At 40.3% G+C, this 24,269-nt stretch overlaps 1 long non-coding RNA gene and 3 gene segments (V, D, J or C); all 4 read left to right on the top strand.

The window, feature by feature from the left end:
- The first annotated feature begins 1,193 nt into the window (after nucleotides 1–1,193).
- On the top strand, nucleotides 1,194–3,230 carry LOC105006691. The segment is given in 3 exon segments: nucleotides 1,194–1,254; nucleotides 1,414–1,709; nucleotides 3,040–3,230. Coding segments are annotated over 3 exon segments (381 nt in total).
- A 357-nt stretch (nucleotides 3,231–3,587) lies between these two features.
- Nucleotides 3,588–4,773, top strand: LOC117595618. The segment is given in 4 exon segments: nucleotides 3,588–3,708; nucleotides 3,868–4,163; nucleotides 4,473–4,531; nucleotides 4,632–4,773. Coding segments are annotated over 4 exon segments (465 nt in total).
- Nucleotides 4,774–5,098: 325 nt separating this feature from the next.
- LOC117595619 lies at nucleotides 5,099–5,630 on the top strand. The gene is made up of 2 exons (XR_004576874.1): nucleotides 5,099–5,337; nucleotides 5,479–5,630. It is a non-coding gene; the product is annotated as an uncharacterized LOC117595619 (long non-coding RNA).
- Nucleotides 5,631–10,614: 4,984 nt separating this feature from the next.
- Nucleotides 10,615–12,022, top strand: LOC117595602. The segment is given in 4 exon segments: nucleotides 10,615–11,005; nucleotides 11,165–11,460; nucleotides 11,770–11,828; nucleotides 11,940–12,022. Coding segments are annotated over 4 exon segments (465 nt in total).
- The last annotated feature ends 12,247 nt before the right edge of the window (nucleotides 12,023–24,269 follow it).

Raw genomic sequence — 24,269 nt, 5'->3', positions numbered from 1 at the left:
AGTTGGATTGTATACTGAAATTAGAGAATTATCTGTGTATTCTAATGTTAAATATTCAGTCAGTTAAATACTGATACAAGTCAATATAATAACCATGAAGCTCACTCAGTTCAGTATTCATACAACTAAATCAATACTGATACAACTCAAACAGCAAAGATCATAATTTTGTTATACCAAGCAAAGAAACAGATGGACAGATAAAGACTTAAGTGAAGTGCATTTCCTATTTTCTCCACCAGGAGACACTGTTTCTATACACACATTTAGAAAGAGGCTTAATCTCAACTGACTGCTCTAAAGATCAGCACTAGAGAGAACAGGGTGATGTGGCGTCATGCGAGAGACACTCATATCGCTGCTCCACCCAGGCATCATCCTTATCTTCATCATCATCTTCACCATCTTCAACCATGAACAGAGTTCTTCTCTACTTGGCAGCTGTACCTGTCTGGGTTTCAGGTATTAAATAACTCATCAAGACAATCATTACATACCTACCATGTCTACATGTCTTTAAACTAAAGAAAATAACCTTGTTTGTCTGAGTCTTACTCTCTCTATATTGTTCTCTCTTTTTTATCAACAGGTCAGTCGTTTAGCAGCAAGGTTCATCAGACCCCTGTATCACTAATAGTGAGACCTGGAGGAAATGTAAAACTCACTTGCAATCATACTATCCCTGACTACTATGTTATTCTATGGTACCAAGAGTCTGCAGGAGACACTGCTATCAAACTAATTGGGAATATATATACACAGTCAGTAACCATGGAGACATCATATGAAAAACACTTTAATGTGAGTGGAGATGGTGGTAAAGAGGCCTATCTCCACATCCAGAGTCTGAGACAACCTGAAGACAGTTCAGTGTATTTCTGTGCAGCCAGTCAACACAGTGATGTAGAGTTTCTTCCCTCCTCTACCAGTAGTCTGGTAGTAAAGTAGGAGCCATGATCAGAACACCTGCATCTGAGGTTTCAGTTAGATTCAGAGTCAATTAATAAACAAATGGATTATGACATCACCATGTTGATATTATCTGGTTCACTACATTGGTATTAACAGTTTAGAGTCATTACTCACTAACATGAATGACGTGGTTATGTTGTCATATCCTGTTTACACTTTCCCCTCCCTCTCTCTCTCTATCTCTCTCTCTCTTTCTATCCTATCTTTCTCTGTCCATTACTCTGCCATCTGACATCATGATCGCACTCCTCATCAGATTTTCTGTCTCAATACTCTGGACAGGTACTATTATATTAGTTATAATGAGGGTTTACCAGTTACATTTTTCAGTGACATTAGCGTTGGTTAGCTCTGTTTAGGACAACTCTATCGTCTTTTAGTTCTTGATTTATTCAGAATGTATCTTGTTATATTCATTGATTTTTATGTGTTGACCTACAGGTTTTACTGATGGGAGTGATGTTACTCAGAGCCCCTTCAGACTCCAGATTCTCAAGGACAAAGATGTTCAGATTGACTGTAGTCATACTAAACCAGCTACCTATAGAGAGATGTATTGGTACAGACAACGTCCAGGAGAAGGAATCAAACAAATAGTTCATTCAAATTCTTATAGCAATCCAGACTATGGAGAATTCAGTAAAGAGAAATATTCAGTTGTCAAGACAGAAGCACAGAGTGGATCTTTCACAGTGAAGAAGTTGGAGACAGGAGACAGTGGAATGTACTTCTGTGCTGTGAGTGAACACAGTGATACAGAGGACAAGTACAGCTGTACAAAAACCCCAGTCAGTGTTGTAATAGGATTAAATATAATACAAATAGATGAAGGTCTCATCATGTACTGTAGGGGGACCTCTAACTCTACTTCTAATAATGTCTAATGGTTTCATTCTCATCATCACATGTCCATAGTAGTTCACTATAGAGGGAATAAGGTGTTATTTGGGATGGACACATACATCTGACACTCCCACTAGCTGACATCACATCTGTGTATCTGAAAACCCTTTCTCCTTGTCCATGTGACTCTCATGTCTCTCTAGAACCATCAACATGATCAATCTTCTCATACATGTAGTAACTCTACTACTATGGGTGACAGGTACTAACTCATTAATATCATATATCATATATCATTACTTATGAACTATAATGCTGCCAAAATTATGTTTAGTGATACTGTATCATTTAGATGGTCTGTTTCTATTCACAGGACTGTCACAAACAGACCAAGTCCACCAGACTCCTACTGCAATACTAAAACAACCTGGAGATGAAGTACAGTTAACCTGCAACCATACTAATACAATGTGTGATATGATTCTGTGGTACCAGCAGTCAGAACTAAACCCAGCCCTGAAACTCATAGGGAATGTGAGATTTACCAAAGCAACCATGGAAGATTCATTTAAAGAACATTTTAATATGAGTGGAGATGCATCAGCTGGGAAAACGGTGTATCTACATATTCCCAAACTGAGAGGATCTGAAGACACTGCAGTGTATTTCTGTGCTGCTAGTTATGCACAGTGTTTCACTACTCCCTCTCTGCTCTACAAAAACCCTCTCTGATCCACTCTAATGACTACAGATCAACACATCTGCACCTGTCTTCAACCTCCTTAACCACACATTGATATGAACCATTCAATAACAAACATGCGGTTATGATACTGTTATAATCAGGCTGGGTAACAATGGTTGAAGTGCTTTTCCTATTTTCTCCACCAGGAGACTCTGTTTCTATACACACATTTAGAAAGAAGCTTCATCTCAACTGACTGCTCTAAAGATCTGCACTAGAGAGAACACGGTGATGTGGCATCCTGCGAGAGACACTCATATCGCTGCTCCTCCCAGGCATCATCATTATCTTCATCATCATCTTCACCATCATGAACAGAGTTCTTTTCTAACTGGAAGCTGTACCTGTCTGGGTTTCAGTTATTAAATCACTCACCAAGACAATCATTAAATATCTACTAATGTCTTTAAACGAAAAGAAATAATCTTGTTTGTCTGAGTCTTACTCTCTCTTTATTGTTCTCTCCTTTTTGTCAACAGGTCAGTCGTTTAGCAGCAAGGTTCATCAGACCCCAGTAGCACTAATAGAGGGACCTGGAGAAAATGTAGAAGTCACCAGAAATCATACTATCCCTAGCTACTATGGTATTCTATGGTACCAACAGTCTGCAGGAGACATTGGTATCAAACTCACTTGTAATATATATGCACAGTCAGTAACCATGGAGACATCATTTGAAAACCACTTCAGTGTGAGTGGAGATGGTGGTAAAGAGGCATATCTCCACATCCAGAGTCTGAGACAACCTGAAGACAGTTCAGTTTATTTCTGTGCAGCCAGTCAACACAGTGATGTAGAGTTTCTTCCCTCCTCTACCAAAACCCTGTCTGGTAGTAAAGTAGGAGCCATGATCAGAACACCAGCATCTGAGGTTTCAGTTAGATTCAAAGTCAATTAATAAACAAATGGATTATTACATCACCATGTTGATATTATCTGGTTCACTACATTGGTATTAACCGTTTAGAGTCATTACTCACTAACATGAATGACGTGGTTATGTTGTCATATCCTGTTTACACTTTCCCCTCCCTCTCTCTCTCTATCTCTCTCTCTCTTTCTATCCTATCTTTCTCTGTCCATTACTCTGCCATCTGACATCATGATCACACTCCTCATCAGATTTTCTGTCTCAATACTCTGGACAGGTACTATTATATTAGTTATAATGAAGGTATACCAGTTAAATGTTTCAGTGACATTAGCGTTGGTTAGCTCTGTTTAGGACAACTCTATCGTCTTTTAGTTCTTGATTTATTCAGAATGTATCTTGTTATATTCATTGATTTTTATGTGTTGACCTACAGGTTTTACTGATGGGAGTGATGTTACTCAGATCCCCTTCTTACTCCAGGGACTGAAAGACAGTGATGTTCAGATTAACTGTAGTCATACTAAAGGAGCTGACTATGCACAAATGTATTGGTACAGACAACGTCCAGGAGAAGGAATCAAACAAATAGTTTATACAGCTACTTATGGTACTCCAGACTATGGAGAATTCAGTAAAGAGAAATATTCAGTTGTCAAGACAGTTGTACAGAGTGGATCTTTCACAGTGAAGAAGTTGGAGACAGGAGACAGTGGAATGTACTTCTGTGCTGTGAGTAAACACAGTGATACAGAGGACAAGTACAGCTGTACAAAAACCCCAGTCAGTGTTGTAATAGGTTATACTATAATACAAATAGATGAAGGTCTCATCATGTACTGTAGGGGGACCTCTAACTCTACTTCTAATAATGTCTGATGGTTTCAAACTTATCATCACATGTCCATAGTAGTTCACTATAGAGAGAATAGGGTGTTATTTGGGATGGACACATACATCTGACACTCCCACTAGCTGACATCACATCTGGGTATCAGAAAACCCTTTCTCCTAGTCCATGTGACTCTCATGTCTCTCCAGAACCATCAACATGATCAATCTTCTCATACATGTAGTAACTCTACTACTATGGGTGACAGGTACTAACTCATTAAGTATATCATTACTACTGAACTATAATGCTGCCAAAATTGTGTTTAGTGATACTGTATCATTTAGATGGTCTGTTTCTATTCACAGGACTGTCACAAACAGACCAAGTCCACCAGACTCCTACTGCAATACTAAAACAACCTGGAGATGAAGTCCAGCTGACCTGCAACCATACTAATATAAACTATAATATGATACTCTGGTACCAGCAGTCAGAACTAAACCCAGCCCTGAAACTCATAGGGAATGTGAGATTTACCATAGCAACCATGGAAGATTCATTTAAAGAACATTTTAATATGAGTGGAGATGCATCAGCTGGGAAAATGGTGTATCTACATATTCTCAAACTGAGAGGATCTGAAGACACTGCAGTGTATTTCTGTGCTGCTAGTTATGCACAGTTTTTCACTACTCCCTCTCTGCTCTACAAAAACCCTCTCTGATCCACTCTAATGACTACAGATCAACACACCTGCACCTGTCTTCAACCTCCTTAACCACACATTGATATGAACCATTCGATAACAAACATGCAGTTATGATACTGTTATAATCAGGCTGGGTAATAATGGTTGAAGTGCTTTTCCTATTTTCTCCACCAGGAGACTCTGTTTCTATACACACATTTAGAAAGAAGCTTCATCTCAACTGACTGCTCTAAAGATGTGCACTAGAGTGAACAGGGTGATGTGGCGACATGCAAAAGACACTCATATCACTGCTCCACCCAGGCATCATCATTATCTTCATCATCATCTTCACCATCATGAACAGAATTCTTCTCTACCTGGTAGCTGTATCTGTCTGGGTTTCAGTTATTAAATCACTCACCAAGACAATCATTAAATATCTACTAATGTCTTTAAACGAAAGAAAATAACCTTGTTTGTCTGAGTCTTACTCTTTATTGTTCTCTCCTTTTTGTCAACAGGTCAGTCGTTTAGCAGCAAGATTCATCAGTCCCCTGTAGCACTAATAGAGGCACCTACGGATGGAAATTAGCCCTTGGCTATAATCCGGCATTTTTACATGCATGTACTCCATGTTTTGTTCATTAACATGCACTGTCCCAATCAAATAAAACTAAAAAAAAAAACCTGAAGACAGTTCAGTGTATTTCTGTGCAGCCAGTCAACACAGTGATGTAGAGTTTCCTCTCTCCTCTACAAAAACCCTGTCTGGTAGTAAAGTAGGAGCCGTGATCAGAACAACTGCACCTGAGGTTTCAGTTAGGTTCAGAGTCAATTAATAAACAGATGGATTATGACATCAGCATGTTGATATTATCTGTCATCAAAGCTATGTTAAACAATACAAAGTTCATAATTATTATTAATGTGGAAACATTCATAAATTAAAAGATGTATGGAGAATGACTGGCCCTACAGGTGGCGCTGCAACACTGCACTATGTCACCTAAGAGCTGTGAATTCACCCTTGACCTGAGGCAAGGAGCTAGTGCCTATTGGGTTTGTGACATCACTTCCTGACTTCATCCTCCTCATGTATGAGGCTCTCAGCCTGTGTTCTAGAGACATCACTGAGTTATGTGGTCAGTAAACCTCTGATAAACCAACACCTGCTGATCAAGTTCATCACAGATGATAAAACTATTAACACATGATCACGGACAGTGACTGGTTCTAACTACATGACTAGATGATCATTGATCATTGAGTGTCAGCATGATCATTTTAATAATCTTTTGTTTGGCTAATCTGCCCTGGACCAGGGGTGAGGACACATGTGAAGTCATAGAGATTCATTTCTGACTGAGGAGTTGAATTTGTATTAATTAAAATGTTTCTTTCCTGTCCTGCACTCCTCTCTCTCTTTCTCTCTCGCTCTGTCTCGCATTTTCTCTCTCTCTCTAAAGGTTCGTCTCTACATGTGGTTCACCAGCATCCATCTGCTCTCATCTTGAACCATGGAAGCTCGGTTGATCAGGAGATCAGCTGTTCACACTCTATCCTCAACTATGATCACATACTCTGGTATAAACAAGACAGAAACCGGACTCTCAGACTACTGGGTTATCTCAATGTGATTTATCCCTTTTCAGAAGAATACGTGAAGGGGAAGGTCAGCCTTCATGGGAATGGTCGCAGTCATGGAAACCTTTCCATCACTGGTCTGAAGGTGGAAGACAGTGCAGTGTATTTCTGTGCCGTATCACCACAGTACATCAGACTGCCTCCACACCATACAAAAACCTCCTCTGTCTCAGCTCCTGTCTGTCAGTTCAGCAGATCTTATCTCTCTCTTCTTCTCTCTCCTTCTCTCTGCTGTTAGAGACGACGGTCTCATCATGTACTGTAGGGGGACCTCTAACTCCACTTCTAATCATGTCTGATGGTCTCATTCTTGTTTTCATTATCAAATATAAGGTTACATTGTCGTATCCTCTTTCTTATCTTGTCTTCGACAAACTCTTGCTCTCTCTCTTTTTCTGTCTCTGTTTCTCTGTCCACAACTCTGCCACCTGTTATGATGATCACACTCCTCATCAGGCTCAGTGTTTCACTACTCTGGAACACAGGTAATATTCTAGAAGTTAATATGAACTGTAATCAGTTCATCTTTTCAGTTTTAATACATTTGATTGACTGATAACCTACTTAAGGTAGAAATCTCCAGTTTCCTATAAATCATGATGGAAAGTTCAGGAAGGGATGTGTATCCATTAATGTTCATTAAGCAACTGTAAACTACCAGAGCATTTCTTAAAGTCATCCTGTTGATAACTCAAATCTGATTTTGGTCTGACTTTATACCTACAGGTCTTGTTGATGGGAATGATGTCACTCAGAGTCCCACAATACTCTATGAACCAAAAGATAATAATGCTCAGATCTGCTGCAGTCATACTAAGGGATAAACCTACTTCCAGATGTACTGGTACAGACAACTAACAGGAGAGAGAATGAAACAGGTAGCATATACTACTCCGAACGCCAAACCTCAGTTTTATGGGGGATTCAGTGAAGACAAATACACCATCACCCAGATAGAAGCTGACAATGGATCCTTCACAGTAAAGATGTTGGAGACTGGAGACAGTGGAATATACTTCTGTGCTGTGAGTAAACATAGTGATACAGAGGACAAGTAGTATGAAGGTCTCATCATGTACTGTAGGGGGACCTCTAACTCTACTTCTAATAATGTCTGATGGTTTCATTCTCATCATCACATGTCCATAGTAGTTCACTATAGAGAGAATAGGGTGTTATTTGGGATGGACACATACATCTGACACTCCCACTAGCTGACATCACATCTGTGTATCTGAAAACCCTTTCTCCTTGTCCTTGTGACTCTCATGTCTCTCCAGAACCATCAACATGATCAATCTTCTCATACATGTAGTAACTCTACTACTATGGGTGACAGGTACTAACTCATTAATATCATATATCATATATCTTTACTATTGAACTATAATGCTGCCAAAATTATGTTTAGTGATACTGTATCATTTAGATGGCCTGTTTCCATTCACAGGACTGTCACAAACAGACCAAGTCCACCAGACTCCTACTGCAATACTAAAACAACCTGGAGATGAAGTACAGCTGGCCTGCAACCATTCTAATACAAAGTATGATATGATTCTGTGGTACCAGCAGTCAGAACAAAGCCCAGCCCTGAAACTCATGGGGAATGTGAGATTTACCAAAGCAACCATGGAGGATTCATTTAAAGAACATTTTAATATGAGTGGAGATGCATCAGCTGGGAAAATGGTGTATCTACATATTCCCAAACTGAGAGGATCTGAAGACACTGCAGTGTATTTCTGTGCTGCTAGTTATGCACAGTGTTTCACTACTCTCTCTCTGCTCTACAAAAACCCTCTCTGATCCACTCTAATGACTACAGATCAACACATCTGCACCTGTCTTCAACCACTTCAACCACACATTGATATTAACCACTTCATAACAAACACGTGGTTATGATACTAATGTTTTATAATCAGGATGGATCAGATGGTTGAGATGCATTTCCTAATTTCTCCACCAGGAAAAACTGTTTCTATACACACATTCGAAAAAAAGCTTCAACTTAATGGGTCCTCTGAAGAACTTCAGTATATAGAGAATAGTGTGATGTGGCATCATCCCAGAGTCACTCATATCACTGCTCCACCCAGGCATCATCATCATCTTCACCACTACTCTCATCATAATCATCTTCCTCATCATCTTCACCATCATGAACAGAGTTTTTCTCTACCTGGCAGCTGTACCTGTTTGGGTTTCAGGTAATAAATCACTCACCTAGACAATCATTACATATCTACTAATGTCTTTAAACAAAAGAAAATAACCTTCTTTTTCTCCACCCTCTCTCTCTTTCTTTCTCTCTCTTTCCTTTTTGTTAACAGGTCTGTTGTTTAGGAGCCAGGTTCATCAGACCCCTGATGCACTAATAGAGAGACCTGGAGGAAATGTAAAACTCATCTGCAATCATACTATCCCTGATTACTAGAGTGGGGCAATAAAGTATTTAGTCAGCCACCAATTGTGCAAGTTCTCCCACATAAAAAGATGAGAGAGGCCTGTAATTTTAATCATAGGTACACTTGAACTATGAGAGACAAAATGAGTTTTTTTTTAAATTGAATGTATTGCTAAATTCCTCTGTAAAATAAGTATTTGGTCACCTACAAACAAGCAAGATTTCTGACTCTCACAGACCTGTAACTTCTTCTTTAAGAGGCCCCTCGGTCCTCCACTCGTTACCTGTATTAATGGCACCTGTTTGAACTTGTTTCAGTATAAAAGACACCTGTCCACAACCTCAAACAGTCACACTCCAAACTCCACTATGGCCAAGACCAAAGAGCAGTCAAGGGACACCAGAAACAAAATTGAAGACCTGCACCAGGCTGGGAAGACTGAATCTGCATCAGGTAAGCAGCTTGGTGTGAAGAAATCAACTGTGGGAGCAATTATAAGAAAATGGAAGACATACAAGACCACTAATAATCTCCCTCGATCCGGGGCTCCACGCAAGATCTCACCCTGTGGGGTCAAAATTATCACAGGAACGGTGAGCAAAAATCCCAGAACCACACGGGTGGACCTAGTGAATGACCTGCAGAGAGCTGGGACAAAAGTAACAAAGGCTACCATCAGTAACACACTACGCTGCCAGGGATTCAAATCCTGCAGTGCCAGACGTGTCCCCCTGCTTAAGCCAGTGTCCAGGCCCATCTGAGGTTTGCTAGAGAGCATTTGGATGGTCCAGAAGAGCATTGGGAGAATGTCATATAATATAATACAAATAGATGAAGGTCTCATCATGTACTGTAGGGGGACCTCTAACTCTACTAATAATAATGTCTGATGGTTTCATTCTCATCATCACATGTCCATAGTAGTTCACTATAGAGAGAATAGGGAGTTATTTGGGATGGACACATACATCTGACACTCCCACTAGCTGACATCACATCTGTGTATCTGAAAACCCTTTCTCCTCATCCATGTGACTCTCATGTCTCTCCAGAACCATCAACATGATCAATCTTCTCATACATGTAGTAACTCTACTACTATGGGTGACAGGTACTAACTCATTAATATCATATATCATATATCATTACTACTGAACTATAATGCTGCCAAAATTATGTTTAGTGACACTGTATCATTTAGATGATCTGTTTCTATTCACAGGACTGTCACAAACAGACCAAGTCCACCAGACTCCTATTGCAATACTAAAACAACCTGGAGATGAAGTCCAGCTGACCTGCAACCATTCTAATACAAACTATAATATGATACTCTGGTACCAGCAGTCAGAACTAAACCCAGCACTGAAACTCATAGGGAATGTGAGATTTACCAAAGCAACCATGGAAGATTCATTTAAAGAACATTTTAATATGAGTGGAGATGCATCAGCTGGGAAAACGGTGTATCTACATATTCCCAAACTGAGAGGATCTGAAGACACTGCAGTGTATTTCTGTGCTGCTAGTTATGCACAGTGTTTCACTACTCCCTCTCTGCTCTACAAAAACCCTCTCTGATCCACTCTAATGACTACAGATCAACACATCTGCACCTGTCTTCAACCACCTCAAACACACATTGATATGAACCATTTGATAACAAACATGCGGTTATGATACTATTATAATCAGGCTGGGTAACAATGGTTGAAGTGCTTTTCCTATTTTCTCCACCAGGAGACTCTGTTTCTATACACACATTTAGAAAGAAGCTTCATCTCAACTGACTTCTCTAAAGATCTGCACTAGAGAGAACATGGTGATGTGGCATCCTGCGAGAGACACTCATATCGCTGCTTCACCCAGGCATCATCATTATCTTCATCATCATCTTCACCATCATGAACAGAGTTCTTCTCTAACTGGAAGCTGCCATCTGACATCATGATCGCACTCCTCATCAGATTTTCTGCCTCATTACTTTGGACAGGTACTATTATATTAGTTATAATGAGGGTTTACCAGTTAAATGTTTCAGTGACATTAGCGTTGGTTAGCTCTGTTTAGGACATCTCTATCGTCTTTTAGTTCTTGATTTATTCAGAATGTATCTTGTTATATTCATTGATTTTTATGTGTTGACCTACAGGACTTACTTATGGGAATGATGTTACTCAGAGCCCCTTCAGACTCCAGATTCTCAAGGACAAAGATGTTCAGATTGACTGTAGTCATACTAAAGCAGCTACCTATACAGAGATGTATTGGTACAGACAACTTCCAGGAGAAGGAATCAAACAAATAGTTCATTCAAATTCTTATAGCAATCCAGACTATGGAGAATTCAGTAAAGAGAAATATTCAGTTGTCAAGACAGAAGCACAGAGTGGATCTTTCACAGTGAAGAAGTTGGAGACAGGAGACAGTGGAATGTACTTCTGTGCTGTGAGTGAACACAGTGATACAGAGGACAAGTACAGCTGTACAAAAACCCCAGTCAGTGTTGTAATAGGTTATAATATAATACAAATAGATGAAGGTCTCATCATGTACTGTAGGGGGACCTCTAACTCTACTAATAATAATGTCTGATGGTTTCATTCTCATCATCACATGTCCATAGTAGTTCACTATAGAGAGAATAAGGAGTTATTTGGGATGGACACATACATCTGACACTCCCACTAGCTGACATCACATCTGTGTATCTGAAAACCCTTTCACCTCATCCATGTGACTCTCATGTCTCTCCAGAACCATCAACATGATCAATCTTCTCATACATGTAGTAACTCTACTACTATGGGTGACAGGTACTTACTCATTAATATCATATATCATATACCATTACTACTGAACTATAATGCTGCCAAAATTATGTTTAGTGATACTGTATCATTTAGATGGTCTGTTTCCATTCACAGGACTGTCACAAACAGACCAAGTCCACCAGACTCCTACTGCAATACTAAAACAACCTGGAGATGAAGTCCAGCTGACCTGCAACCATTCTAATACAAACTATGATATGATTCTGTGGTACCAGCAGTCAGAACAAAACCCAGCCCTGAAACTCATAGGGTATGTGAGATTTACCAAAGCAACCATGGAAGATCCATTTAAAGAACATTTTAATATGAGTGGAGATGTATCAGCTGGGAAAACGGTGTATCTACATATTCCCAAACTGAGAGGATCTGAAGACACTGCAGTGTATTTCTGTGCTGCTAGTTATGCACAGTGTTTAACTACTCCCTCTCTGCTCTACAAAAACCCTCTCTGATCCACTCTAATGACTACAGATCTGACTACATGTCTTCAACCACCTCAACCACACTTTAATATGAACCATTTGGTAACAAACACGTGGCAAACCTGTTTGTAGAAATAGTTGTGTAGTAGATGTTGTTTTCATAGATGCAATTCATCAGAGCTTCAAATGAAGGCCGTCTTTGTCTACACACAGACAGACTCACGTTTGTTTTCCTATCCCAGAAACCCATGCTCCCTAGGCCCTAAACCTTTCCCTTAGCCTATCCACTGCCATACCTATACACTTACCCTAACCTTAACTTCAATAACCTAACAGTTATGCTACTCAGAGTAGATCTACCATTGTAATACATGTGGACCAATCAGACATGACATAGAACATCAGTCTACTTTGGTATGGTAAGAATCCACCTCTAATTAATGAGTGGTTTGTCTCATGGTTTCTGTCCTCGACACTGAGAATCAACATGATCAGAGTTCTTCTCATCATCTCCATGATTTACACAGTCTGGGCAGCAGGTATTTAATCAGAACACTGATTTCAACCTACAATAAATATTTAATTAGTTTGCTTATACAATTCAGTAGACATTCCTCTTGGCTCAACAATCTTCCTCTCTATTTCTATCCAGGTTCTTCTCTAAGTGATCAGGTTCACCAGAGTCAGGCAGACCTGTTCACTAATCAGAGAGAGTCAGCCAAAATGTTGTGTTCACATAGTATAACAGGCTATGATCGTATCTTCTGGTATAAACAAGATGGTTCATAGAAATTTAATAAATATTGGATACATGATAGGGACATCTAAATTCTAGAGCGTGGATGTAATATAACATTTGATGGAGATGCTAATGCAAATCGTAACAGCACCTTAACCATCACTCAAACAACTCCAGATAACAGTGCTGTGTATTTCTGTGCTGCTAGTTACACAGTGGATCTGATCTCCCTATCGGCCCTGCAAAAATATATAAAATAAGTCCTGTAGGTGGAGTTACAGCTCAACAAATACACATGGACCAATCAGACAGAGTAGACCTACCACAGTAATCCATACTGACAAATCAGACATGACACAGAACATCAGAATACTTTGGTTTGGTGAGAATCCCCCTCTAATTAATGTGGAGTGATTTCTCTCATTGTTTCTGTCCTCAACACTGAGAATCCACATGATCAGAATTTTTCTCTTCATCTCCATGATTTACACAGTCTGGGCTGTAGGTATTTATTCAGAACATTCATCAGGTGTCCCAGTTGCTGAGGGAGTGTGACTGATCGAGGGTGTAGGGGCTAATTAGACCCTCCGGTGGGCCCGTCTAGCAAGTTTGCAACGATGCTGCCTTAACGAGAGCAGAGGAATTCCCATAATGCACCACATTTCTATTGGTGTAGACAGTTTCACACGTTATTCTATAGGCATCCATTAGTATATGATATGTGCATTTGTTTACATCTGATTTAGACATGACTCATTAAAGGAAATCCATCCTCAATTGTTTGGCTAAATGGTTCATTTTATGAATTCCGTCTTAAACGTTAGGTAAGATTAATGTTATACTAGTTTAATACATGTTCTTATAATTGAAAGACAGTCCATTCATTGCTTTATTCACTTCCCAAGTGAGTCCAGAAATTGAAGTGTTTACTAAACTTTTAGCCACTCTGTGTTATTCACTCTCTGAGTTCAGCAAGCAAAACGTGACCATGGGGGGCAATTCGACCATTTGGGTATTGCATTGGGGTCGGTTTGAGATTCATAGCACATTTATGTCAGTCCTGTAGGTGGAGCTACAGCTCAGCAAATACACATTTAATAAACACAGTAGACCTACCACAGTACTCCATGTGTATAAATCAGGCAGAGTAGAAATACCATAGAACTCCATGTGAAAAAACAGACCTGACACAGAATAACAAAGTAGGTTGGTGTGGTGAGAATCCTCAAATTAATGTGGAGCGGTTTGTCTCATGGTTTCTGTCCTCAACACATCGTCACCATGATCAGAGTTCTTCACTTCATCTCCATGGGTTACACAGTCTGGGCTGCAGGTATTTATTCAGGATATTCAGTTCATATGTAAGAAAATATTTTGATTTGTTTGGATGTCATGTACTGATCAATATAATTATTGTGTCTTCAACCTTTTCCTATGTCCCACTCTTTCTTTCTCTCTCATTCTCTCCAGGTTCTTCTCTAAGTGACCAGGTTCACCAGCATCCAGCAGACCTGTTCAAGAAGCAGGGGGTCTCAGTTGATATGCACTGTTCACATAATATAGAATCCTACAATCGTATCCTCTGGTACAAACAAGATGGACATAGGAGGTTAATATTTCTTGGATACATATTCATGACATCAGTAAACCCAGAGCCTGGAATTGATGTAGTATTGAAAGGAGATGCTAATAAAGGTGGTAACAGCACCTTAACCATCAATCAACTAACTCCCAACAGCAGTGCTGTATATTTCTGTGCTGCTAGTTACACAGTGAATCAGATCTCCCTCTCTGCTCTACAAAAACCTCCTCCCTGAGATGTTGTAAGAGTCCTCACACCTGCATCAAAGTCCGTCTGTAACTGACTCTCATTCTGTATCAACACACTCATCAGCTGGCCTGTTAGAAAGGGGAGGGTCCCTCTCATGACACATTCAGGAGAACATAAAAACATCTCATATTGAAATCCCAAAGATATTTGTAGTGTCCTGTCTCCTCCCTCCTTTTCTCAAATCCCTCTGTCTGGGAAGGTCAGAAGTGAGAGACCAAAAGAATTGTCATCCAGGGGGATTTGAGATGGCGCCAAGGAGAGTTGAAAATATTTCAGAACTTAACAAATATATAAAATAAGTCCTGTAGGTGGAGTTACAGCTCAACAAATACACATGGACCAATCAGACAGAGTAGACCTACCACATTAATCCATATTGACCAATCAGTCATGACACAGAACATCAGAATACTTTGGTTTGGTCAAATAGAATCCACCTCTAATTAATGTGGAGTGGTTTCTCTCATTGTTTCTGTCCTCAACACACATTCAACATGATCAGAATTATTTTCTTCATCACCATGATTTACACAGTCTGGGCTGCAGGTATTTATTCAGAACATTGATTTTGTCATCATCATAAAATCCTTAATTGTTTTGGTGTTCATTTACATGTCAATAAATATTTTGTCTTTCTCTCCAGGATCTCCTCCAAGTGATCAGGTTCACCAGAGTCCAGCAGACCTGTTCAAGAATCAGGGAGACTCAGCTGAGATGCAGTGTTCACATAATATCCTCAACTATGATCGCATCTTATTGTACAAACAAGATGTACTTAAAAGGTTAACACTTCTTGGATATGTGTACTCGACATCTGGATACCCAGAGCCTGGAGTTAATATACAATTGACAGGAAATGCTAATAAAGGTGGTAACAGCACCTTCACCATCAATCAACTAGCTCCCAACAGTAGTGCTGTGTATTTCTGTGCTGCTAGTTACACAGTGAATCAGATCTCCCTCTCTGCTCTACAAAAACCTCCTCCCTGAGATGCTGTAAGAGTCCTCACACCTGCATCAAAGTCCCTCTGTAACTGACTCTCATTCTGTACCAACACACTCACCAGCTGGCCTGTTAGAAGGGGGAGGGACCCTCTGATTACACATTCAGGAGAACATGTGAACATCTCAAATGTGAGGTCCTAGTGTCCGATCTCTGACCTAATCGCTCCTACTTCCCTACTGGAAACACATGGGGTGAGAAATCTTGATATCCTGATGGATTGTTCTCATAAACTTCTCATAAAACATGATTTAAGACAGGGTAGAACAGAGAGCAAAATGCATTTCTGATCTTCCCTATGATTTGAATGTTAAATCCCTAACGAACCCCTCCTGAATCCAGTCTGACCTCGGCCCTCTATGTGCTCATTCAAGCGGGCCTTGACCATTTGCAGGTGTCCCAGTTGCTGAGGGAGTGTGACTGATCGAGGGTGTAGGGACTAATTAGACCCTCCGGTGGGCCCGTCTAGCAAGTTTGCAACGATGCTGCCTTAACGAGAGCAGAGGAATTCCCATTATGCACCATGTTTTGGCGTAGGCTGTTTCACACGTCATTCTATAGGCATCCATTAGTATATGATATGTGCATTTGTTTACATCTGATTTGGACTTGGCACATGAAAGGAAATCCATCCTAAATTGTTTGGCTAGATGGTTCATGTTATGTATTCCTTCTTAAACGGTAGGTAAGATTCATGTTGTACTAGTTTAATACTTGTTCTTTTAATTGATAGACAGTCCATTAATTGCATAATTCACTTCCCAAGTGAGTCCAGAAATTGAAGTGTTTACTAAACTTCTAGCCGCTCTGTGTTATTCACTCTCTGAGTTCAGCAAGCAAAACGTGACCATGGGGGGCAATTCGACCATTTGCGTCGTGCATTGGGGTCAGTTTGAGATTCATAGCATATTTATGTCAGTCCTGTAGGTGGAGCTACAGCTCAGCAAATACACATTTAATAAACACAGTAGACCTACCACAGTACTCCATGTGTATAAATCAGGCAGAGTAGACCTACCACAGTACTCCATGTGAAAAAACAGACATGACACAGAATAACAAACTAGGTTGGTGTGGTGAGAATCCTAAAAATTAATGTGGAGCGGTTTGTCTCATTGTTTCTTTCCTCAACATAGCGTCACCATGATCAGAGTTCTTCACTTCCTCTCCATGGGTTACACAGTCTGGGCTGCAGGTATTTATTCAGGATATTCAGTTCATATGTAAGAAAATATTTTCATTTGTTTTGATGTCATGTACTGATCAATATAATTATTGTGTCTTCAACCTTTTCCTATGTCCCACTCTTTCTTTCTCTCTTATTCTCTCCAGGTTCTTCTCTAAGTGACCAGGTTCACCAGCGTCCAGAAGACGTGTTCAAGAATCAGGGGGTCTCAGCTGAGATGCACTGTTCACATAATATACAAAGCTACAATCAAATCCTCTGGTACAAACAAGATGGACATAGGAGGTTAATATTTCTTGGATACATGTACATGACATCAGTAAACCCAGAGCCTGGAATTGATGTAACATTGAAAGGAGATGCTAATCAAGGTGGTAACAGCACCTTAACCATCAATCAACTAACTCCCAACAGCAGCGCTGTGTATTTCTGTGCTGCTAGTTACACAGTGAATCAGATCTCCCTCTCTGCTCTACAAAAACCTCCTCCCTGAGATGCTGTAAGAGTCCTCACACCTGCATCAAAGTCCCTCTGTAACTGACTCTCATTCTGTACAAACACATTCACCCGCTGGCCTGTTAGAAAGGGGAGGGACACTCTGATTACACATTCAGGAGAACATCTGAACATCTCAAATGTGAGGTGCTAGTGTCCAGAATTAATCACTCCTTCTCCCCTACACATGGGGTGAGCAATCCTGATATCCTGAAGTATTCTTCTCATAAACTTCTCAAAAAACATGATTTAAGATAGGGCAGAACTGAGAGCAAAATACATTTCATATCATCCCTATGGTATGAATGTTAAATCCCTAACGAACCCCTCCTGAATCCAGTCTGACCTCGGCCCTCTATGTGCTCCTTCAAGCGGGCCTTGGCCATTTGCAGTTGTCCCAGTTGCTGAGGGAGTGTGACTGATCGAGGGTGTAGGGACTAATTAGACCCTCCGGTGGGCCCGTCTAGCAAGTTTGCAACAATGCTGCCTTAACGAGAGCAGAGGAATTCCCATAATGCACCACGTTTTGGCTTAGGCAGTTTCACACGTTATTCTATAGGCATCCATTAGTATATGATATGTGTATTTGTTTACATCTGATTGAGACTTGACTCATTAAAGGAAATCCATCCTAAATTGTTTGGCTCAATGGTTCATGTTTGTATTCCTTCTTAAACATTAGGTGAGATTAATGTTATACTAGTTTAATACATATTCTTTTAATTGAAAAACAGCCATTAATTGTTTATTCACTTCCCAAGTGAGTCCAGAAATTGAAGTGTTTACTAAACTTCTAGCCACTCAGATTAATTCACTCTCTGAGTTCAGCAAAGAAAACGTGACCATGGAGGGCAATTCAACCATTTGCGTCGTGTATTGGGGTCAGTTTGAGATTCATAGCATATTTATGTCAGTCCTATAGGTGGAGCTACAGCTCAGCAAATACACATTTAATAAACACAGTAGACCTACCACAGTACTCCATGTGTATAAATCAGGCAGAGTAGACCTACCACAGTACTCCATGTTAAAAAACAGACCTGACACAGAATAACAAACTAGGTTGGCATGGTGAGAATCCTCAAATTAATGTGGAGTAGTTTGTCTCATTGTTTCTGTCCTCAACACAGCGTCACCATGATCAGAGTTCTTCACTTCATTTCCATGGGTTACACAGTCTGGGCTGCAGGTATTTATTCAGGATATTCAGTTCATATGTTAGAAAATATTTTCATTTGTTTGGATGTCATGTACTGATCAATATAATTATTGTGTCTTCAACCTTTTCCTATGTCCCACTCTTTCTTTCTCTCTTATTCTCTCCAGGTTCTTCTCTAAGTGACCAGGTTCACCAGCGTCCAGCAGACCTGTTCAAGAATCAGGGGGTCTCAGCTGAGATGCACTGTTCACATAATATACAAAGCTACAATCGTATCCTCTGGTACAAACAAGATGGACATAGGAGGTTAATATTTCTTGGATACATGTTAGCAGCATCAGTAAACCCTGAGAAAGGAATTGATGTAACATTGAAAGGAGATGCTAATCAAGGTGGTAACAGCACCTTAACCATAAATCAACTAACTCCCAACAGCAGTGCTGTGTATTTCTGTGCTGCTAGTTACACAGTGAATCAGATCTCCCTCTCTGCTCTACAAAAACCTCCTCCCTGAGATGCTGTAAGAGTCCTCACACCTGCATCAAAGTTTTTCTGTAACTGACTCTCATTCTGTATCAACACGCTCACCAGCTGGCCTGTTAGAAAGGGGAGGGACCCTCTGATTACACATTCAGGAGAAAATCTGAACATCTCAAATGGGTAGTCCTAGTGTCCAATCTCCGACCTAATCGCTCCAACTTCCCTACTGGAAACACATGTGGTGAGAAATCCTGATATATTCTTCTCATAAACTTCTCAAAAAACATGATTTAAGACAGGGTAGAACAGAGAGAAAAATACATTTCTGATCTTCCCTATGATATGAATGTTAAATCCCTAACGAACCCCTCCTGAATCCAGTCTGACCTCGGCCCTCTATGTGCTCCTTCAAGCGGGCCTTGGCCATTTGCAGGTGTCCCAGTTGCTGAGGGAGTGTGACTGATCGAGGGTGTAGGGGCTAATTAGACCCTCTGGTGGGCCCGTCTAGCAAGTTTACAACAATGCTGCCTTAACGAGAGCAGAGGAATTCCCATAACGCACCATGTTTTGGCGTAGGCAGTTTCAAACGTTATTCTATAGGCATCCATTAGTATATGATATGTGCATTTGTTTACATCTGATTTAGACTTGGCACATGAAAGGAAATCCATCCCAAATTGTTTGGCTAAATGGTTCATTATATGTATTCCTTCTTAAACGGTAGGTAAGATTCATGTTATACTAGTTTAATACTTGTTCTTTTAATTGAAAGACAGTCCATTAATTGTTTATTCACTTCCCAAGTGAGTCCAGAAATTGAAGTGTTTACTAAACTTCTAGCCGCTCTGTGTTATTCACTCTCTGAGTTCAGCAAACAAAACGTGATCATGGAGGGCAATTCGACCATTTGTGTCGTGCATTGGGGTCAGTTTGAGATTCATAGAATATTTACGTCAGTCCTGTAGGTGGAGCTACAATTCAGCAAATACACATTTAATAAACACAGTAGACCTACCACAGTACTCCATGTGAAAAAACAGACCTGACACAGAATAACAAACTAGGTTGGCATGTTGAGAGTCCTCAAATTAACGTGGAGCGGTTTGTCTCATTGTTTCTGTCCTCAACACAGCGTCACCATGATCAGAGTTCTTCACTTCATCTCCATGTGTTACACAGTCTGGGCTGCAGGTATTTATTCAGGATTTTTATTCAGTTCATGTGTAAGAAAATATTTTCAATTGTTTGGATGTCATGTACTGATCAATATAATTATTGTGTCTTCAACCTTTTCTCATGTCCCACTCTTTTTTTCTCTCTTATTCTCTCCAGGTTCTTCTCTAAGTGACCAGGTTCACCAGCGTCCAGCAGAACTGTTCAAGAATCAGGGGGTCTCAGCTGAGATGCACTGTTCACATAATATAGAATCCTACAATCAAATCCTCTGGTACAAACAAGATGGACATAGGAGGTTAATATTTCTTGGATACATGCTATGGAAAGCTGGAACCCCTGAGCCTGGATTTAATATAACATTGGAAGGAGATGCTAATCAAGGTGCTACCAGCACTTTAACCATCAATCAACTAACTCCCAACAGCAGTGCTGTGTATTTCTGTGCTGCTAGTTACACAGTGAATCAGATCTCCCTCTCTGCTCTACAAAACACTCCCCAGCTGGCCTGTTAGAAAGGGGAGGGACCTTCTGATTACACATTCAGGAGAACATCTGAACATCTCAAATGTGAGGTCCTAGTGTCCAGACTTAATCACTCCTTCTCCCCTACACATGGGGTGAGCAATCCTGATATCCTGAAGTATTCTTCTCATAAACTTCTCAAAAAACATGATTTAAGACAGCGTAGAACAGCGAGCAAAATACATTTCAGATCTTCCCTATGATTTGAAAGTTAAATCCCTAACGAACCCCTCCTGAATCCAGTCTGAACTCGGCCCTCCATGTGCTCCTTCAAGCGGGCCTTGGCCATTTGCAGGTGTCCCAGTTGCTGAGGGAGTGTGACTGATGGAGGGTGTAGGGGCTAATTAGACCTTCCGGTGGGCCCGTCTAGCAAGTTTGCAACGATGCTGCCTTAACGAGAGCAGAGGAATTCCTATAATGCACCACATTTCTTTTGGTTTAGACAGTTTCACACGTTATTCTATAGGCATCCATTAGTATATGATATGTGCATTTCTTTACATCTTATTTAGACTTGACTCATTAAAGGAAATCCATCCTAAATTGTTTGGCTCAATGGTTCATGTTTGTATTCCTTCTTAAAAGTTAGGTAAGATTAATGTTATACTAGTTTAATACATGTTCTTTTAATTGAAAAACAGTGCATTAATTGCTTTATTCACTTCCCAAGTGAGTCCAGAAATTGAAGTGTTTACTAAACTTCTAGCCGCTCTGTGTTATTCACTCTCTGAGTTCAGCAAACAAAACCTGACCATGGAGGGCAATTCGACCATTTGCGTCGTGCATTGGGGTCAGTTTGAGATTCATAGCACATTTACGTCAGTCCTGTAGGTGGAGCTACAGCTCAGCAAATACACATTTAATTAACACAGTAGACCTACCACAGTACTCCATGTGTATAAATCAGGCAGAGTAGACTTACCACAGTACTCCATGTGAAAAAACAGACCTGACACAGAATAACAAACTAGGCTGGCATGGTGAGAATCCTCAAATTAATGTAGTTTGTCTCATTGTTTCGGTCCTCAACACAGCGTCACCATGATCAGAGTTCTTCACTTCATCTCCATGGGTTACACAGTCTGGGCTGCAGGTATTTATTCAGGATATTCAGTTCATATGTATGAAAATATTTTCATTTTTTTAGATGTCATGTACTGATCAATATAATTATTGTGTCTTCAACCTTTTCCTATGTCCCACTCTTTCTTTCTCTCTCATTCTCTCCAGGTTCTTCTCTAAGTGACCAGGTTCACCAGCGTCCAGCAAACCTGTCCAAGAATCAAGGGGTCTCAGCTGAAATGCACTGTTCACATAATATAACAAGCTACTATTATATCCTCTGGTACAAACAAGATGGACATAGGAGGTTAATATTTCTTGGATACATGTACATGACATCAGTAAACCCAGAGCCTGGAATTGATGTAACATTGAAAGGAGATGCTAATCAAGGTGGTAACAGCACCTTAACCATCAATCAACTAACTCCCAACAGTAGTGCTGTGTATTTCTGTGCTGCTAGTTACACAGTGAATCAGATCTCCCTCTCTGCTCTACAAAAACCTCCTCCCTGAGATGCTGTAAGAGTCCTCACACCTGCATCAAAGTCCCTCTGTAACTGACTCTCATTCTGTATAAACACGCTCACCAGCTGGCCTGTTAGAAAGCGGAGAATCTCTCTCATGACACATTCAGAAGAACATCAAAATATCTCATGTTGAAATCCCAAAGATATTTGTAGTGTCCTGTCTCCTCCCTCCTTGTCTCCATCTCAAATCCCGCTGTCTGGGAAGGTCAGAAGTGAGAGTCCAAAAGAATTGTCATCCAGGGGGATTTGAGATGGCGCCAAGGAGAGTTGAATATATTTTAGACCTTAACAATTATATAAAATAAGTCCTGTAGGTGGAGTTACAGCTCAACAAATACACATGGACCAATCAGACAGAGTAGACCTACCACAGTTGTTCATAATGACCAATCAGTCATGACACAGAACATCAGAATACTTTGGTTTGGTCAAATAGAATCCACCTCTAATTAATGTGGAGTGGTTTCTCTCATTGTTTCTGTCCTCAACACTCATTCAACATGATCAGAATTGTTCTCTTCATCACCATGATTTACACAGTCTGGGCTGCAGGTGTTTATTCAGAACATTGATTTCATAGTATTTCATAAAATCCTTAATTGTTTTGGTCTTTATTTACATGTCAATAAATATGTTGTCTTTCTCTCCAGGCTCTCCTGTAAGTGATCAGGTTCACCAGAGTCCAGCAGACCTGTTCAAGAATCCGGGAGACTCAGCTGAGATGCAGTGTTCACATAATATCCTCTACTATGACTGCATCCTCTTGTACAAACAAGATGTACTTAAAAAGTTAACACTTCTTGGATATGTGTACTCGACATCTGGATATCCAGAGCCTGGAGTTAGTATACATTTGGGAGGAAATGCTAATCAAGGTGGTAACAGCAACTTCACCATCAATCAACTAACTCCCAACAGTAGTGCTGTGTATTTCTGTGCTGCTAGTTACACAGTGAATCAGATCTCCCTCTCTGCTCTACAAAAACCTCCTCCCTGAGATGCTGTAGGAGTCCTCACACCTGCACCAAAGTCCCTCTGTAACTGACTCTCATTCTGTATCAAAACACTCCCCAGCTGGCCTGTTAGAAAGGGGAGGGACCTTCTGATTACACATTCAGGAGAACATCTGAACATCTCAAATGTGAGGTCCTAGTGTCCAGACTTAATCACTCCTTCTCCCCTACACATGGGGTGAGAAATCCTGATATCCATAAGTATTCTTCTCATAAACCTCTCAAAAAAACATGATTTAAGACAGGGTAGAACATAGAGCCAAATGCATTTCTGATCTTCCCTATGATATGAATGTTAAATCCCTAACGAACCCATCCTGAATCCAGTCTGACCTCGGCCCTCTATGGGCTCCTTCAAGCGGGCCTTGGCCATTTGCAGGTGTCCCAGTTGCTGAGGGAGTGTGACTGATCGAGGGTGTAGGGGCTAATTAGACCTTCCTGTGGGCCCGTCTAGCAAGTTTGCAACGATGCTGCCTTAACGAGAGCAGAGGAACTCCCATAATGCACCACATTTATTTTGTTTTAGGCAGTTTCACACGTTATTCTATAGGCATCCATTAGTATATGATATGTGTATTTGTTTACATCTGAATTAGACTTGGCACATGAAAGGAAATCCATCCTAAATTGTTTGGCTAAATGGTTCATTTTATATATTCCTTCTTAAACGTTAGGTAAGATTCATGTTATACTAGTTTAATACTTGTTCTTTTAATTGAAAGACAGTCCATTAATTGCTTTATTCACTTCTCAAGTGAGTCCAGAAATTGAAGTGTTTACTAAACTTCTAGCTACTCTGTGTTATT

The sequence above is a fragment of the Esox lucius genome, chromosome 15, assembly GCF_011004845.1.
Source record: "Esox lucius isolate fEsoLuc1 chromosome 15, fEsoLuc1.pri, whole genome shotgun sequence".
Lineage (NCBI taxonomy): Eukaryota > Metazoa > Chordata > Actinopteri > Esociformes > Esocidae > Esox > Esox lucius.
Note: the sequence above shows the minus strand (reverse complement) of the source record. Positions and strands in the feature narration are given on the sequence as shown.